The sequence below is a fragment of the Terrapene carolina genome, unplaced genomic scaffold (genome assembly GCF_002925995.2).
Source record: "Terrapene carolina triunguis isolate 2854851 unplaced genomic scaffold, T_m_triunguis-2.0 Scaffold784, whole genome shotgun sequence".
Lineage (NCBI taxonomy): Eukaryota > Metazoa > Chordata > Testudines > Emydidae > Terrapene > Terrapene triunguis.
The window spans coordinates 63,239-66,607 of NW_020665135.1; the positions used below are offsets into that span (position 1 = coordinate 63,239).

Here is a 3,369-nt window from a genome sequence, read left to right on the forward strand (position 1 = left end):
GAGCCCACCAGAGTCCATAATAAAATAAGAATGGCCCTACTGGATCAGACCAAAGGTCCATCCAGCCCAGTATCCTGTCTACCGACAGTGGCCAATGATCAAATGATCTCTCTCCTGCCATCCATCTCCACCCTCTGACAAACAGAGGCCAGGGACACCATTCCTTACCCATCCTGGCTAATGTCCATGCTGACGTCTCTATGCTCACATACCAGTGTGAGTGATGGCAGATCATGAATGGGTCAGAGGCCATGGTGATTAATGTTTTATATTCCTGGATTAAATTAGACAGGCACAAACTGCTCAGATTCCTTTCTGCTGGAAGATACAGAGCACCCTCTCCCGGATCTCTTTGGTTTTCATCCCATACACAATAGGGTTTAGCATGGGGGGCACCAGCAGGTACAGATTGGCCAACAGGATGTGGACTTGATGTGGGACATTGTGGCCAAATTGGTGGGTGAGGAATGTGAAGAGGGCAGGGATGTAAAATGACAGGATAACACACAAGTGAGATGCGCAGGTGCTGAAGGCCTTGAGACGAGCGTCAGTGGATGGGAGTCTGAGCACGGGCTGGAGGATCATAGCATAGGACACGGAGATGATAAGCACATCAACCCCCACCACCATAAAAGCCACAAACAGGGCATAAATGACACTGACTGTAATGTCCCCACACACCAACTTCACCACGGCCATGTGATCGCAGTATGAGTGGGAGATGAGGCAGCGCTGGCAGAAGGGCAGCCTGCTGACGAGGAGGGAGAAGGGGCTCACCAGAAGGACTCCGCGTGCCAGCACCAGGCTCCCCATTGTCACTATGGCTGGGACGGACAGGATGCTGGAGTGCCGGAGGGGGCAGCAGATGGCCACGTAGCGATCCAAGGCCATGGCCATGAGTACGCCCGACTCCACCGATGAGAAGGTGTGCACAAAGAACATCTGGGTGAGGCAGGCATGGAACCCGATCTCCCTGGAGCCCAGCCAGAAGATGCTCAGCATTTTGGGCAGGGTGGACGTGGACAGAACCAGGTCGGTGACGGCCAGCATGGCCAGGAAGAGGTACATGGGCTCATGCAGGCTCGGCTCAGTGTATATAGTGAAGAGAACAATGACATTTCCCAGCACAGCAATGACATACATGATGCAGAAAGGGAAGGCGATCCAGTACTGGGCCTCCTGCAGTTCAGGGATGCCGACCAGGAGGAAGGTAGCAGGGTGAGAGCGGGTGCTGGTGTTCGGACATGACATGACTTGCAGTTCTTCTCCTATCTGAGCTGGGAGAGCTTTCACCCTGTAAATGAGCAGCAAAGAACCCATGAGGGTTGAGGCAAAAAGGCATCCTTTAAAAATGGAAGTTAAAGCGAGGAAAATAGAAAGGAGCACAAACTCTGGTAAACAAAGTGTACAAATATAATTAGGAAAGCCAAAAAGAATTTGAAGAACAGCTAGCTAAAGAGTCAAAAAGTAATAGCAAAACTTTTTAAGTACATAAGAAGCAGTAGGACTGCTAACCAACCAATGGGACCACTGGACTCTCGAGAACTCAAGGATGATAAGGCCACTTTGGAGAAAATGAATGAATTCTTTGCATCAATCTTCACGGCTGAGGATGCGAGGGAGATTCCCAAACCTGAGCCATTCTTTTTAGGTGACAAATCTGAAGAACTATACCAGATAGACATGTCATTGGAAGAGGTTTTGGAACAAACTGACAAATTTAACAGTAATAAGTAACCAAAACCAGATGGTAATCATGCAAGAGTTGTGAAGGGACGCAAATGTGAAATTGCAGAAAGGTTACTGACTATAGTTAGTCAATCTTTTAAATCTGCTTCTGTATCAAATGACTGGAAGATAGGTAACGTTAGGCAAATTTTTAAAAAGGGCTCCGGTAAGCCTGACTTCAGTATGGGGCAAACTTGTTGAAACTATAGTAAGAACAACATTGTCAGACACATACATGAATATAATTTGTTGAGGAAGAATCATTATGATTTTTGTAAAGGGAAATCGTGCCTCACCAATCTACAAGAATTATTTGCAGGGTCAACAAACATGTGGGCAAAGGTTTAATTGTTTTGTCTTGTACAATACTAGGATTTTGAATGTAAATCATCAGAGGCAATCATAAACAATCAAAACTACTAAAGGTGAAACAAATACTTTACAGCCAGACAGGGGTTCACCCTATCTGTGACCAGAAACAAAAGTCTGTCTAGCCTAGAGAAAGAGAAGTACTCTGTATCTATCCACTGAGGAAATGCCTTGTGGAGTAAGAATGTTTTCTTGAACATTTGGATCCTGGTTCTTGTGAAACTAGCCATCTCTGCAACAGACTGCAATTTGGGGGTAGGAGAGGGAATCCACTTTATGAGATAGAAAAGGTAATTAATGATAAGTGTAGACCCAGGTTTCCATTTATGATTTTCTTTTACATTGTATCTGCCACTCTCTCCTGCTTCTTTTTTAAATATTTATTATTACAAAAGCTCAAAAGTGCCGTGTGTAACACAGGAGCGGTGGTTTAAGGTAAATCTGATAAACAGGGAACACTGCTCTGCGGGGCAATGAATCTGGGATGTCTGTGAATAGGAAATGTAAAGGGATTTAAATCAGAGGGGACTGATTCAAAGGGACTTGGGGACTGAGGTGCCCCTATTGTTACCTGCAAGGGGAAGTACGGACTGGCCTAGCCCAGAAGAGAGAACTTGGGTGGCTGAAGGGCAAGTGGTGTCAGGGAACTGACTACCATCCACCACAAGACATATTTCCTTTCACTGAGGACGGGAGCTAATAAGGTAACTCACAGTCCTGGGTAGTCCTGAGAACATCATACAGAGACACAAATTGATGAAAAATATATCCCTTGATGATAATCAAAATTTACAGACAGGCTGCTTGAGACCATATGAGCATTTGATTTAAGACTCTTCACTTTGTATATTTTGACTTTTGATGTTAACAATTTATGTTCTAACTGTTATACAACTTTAAGTTCTTGAATCTCAGTGTCTGCTGTCATTGCTTATTTATTGTCTGATCCCCCCAATTTCCTGCAACTGTGAAATTTTAACTAAATACAAATTAAAAAATGAAAACCCATAATTATGCAAAACCATGGAAATGTAAATTGATGAAAAAATTAAAAATGCTTAAAAACAGAGAGATTAGCCTTCAAAATGATAAAAAAAAGCTGAATTCCGCCAGCCCTAGACATAGAATCTTTGACAGCCTCCTGTTTTCTAATGCCAAAACTGTCATCAGCTATGCAAAGTGTAGTGGGGCACTTGATATGCGTGGACAGAATTGTGGGAAAAGCACTGAGCTAACAAACCTTCCCAACACTTGTAAATTACATTAATGCCG

The 3,369-nt window shown here is 44.1% G+C and overlaps 1 protein-coding gene across 2 annotated transcripts; it reads right to left on the bottom strand.

Moving 5' to 3' along the window:
* Positions 1 to 290: 290 nt before the first annotated feature.
* Positions 291 to 2,911, bottom strand: LOC112103110 (olfactory receptor 52R1-like). Of its 2 annotated transcripts, XM_024194725.1 has the most exons (2): positions 2,895 to 2,911; positions 291 to 1,231 (listed from the first exon to the last, which is right to left on the bottom strand). In XM_024194725.1, the coding sequence occupies exons 1-2, from the start codon at positions 2,909 to 2,911 to the stop codon at positions 304 to 306; spliced, it is 945 nt and encodes a 314-aa protein (XP_024050493.1). In that variant the 3' UTR covers positions 291 to 303. The 2 variants fall into 2 exon arrangements, with proteins under 2 accessions (XP_024050493.1, XP_024050491.1); XM_024194723.1 differs by lacking the exon at positions 2,895 to 2,911 and having other exon boundaries at positions 291 to 1,251.
* Positions 2,912 to 3,369: the final 458 nt, after the last annotated feature.

Coding starts and splice junctions, on each gene's coding strand:
- LOC112103110 (XM_024194723.1), bottom strand. CDS start 1,251: ATGTCATGTCCGAACACCAGCACCCGCTCTCACCCTGCTACCTTCCTC.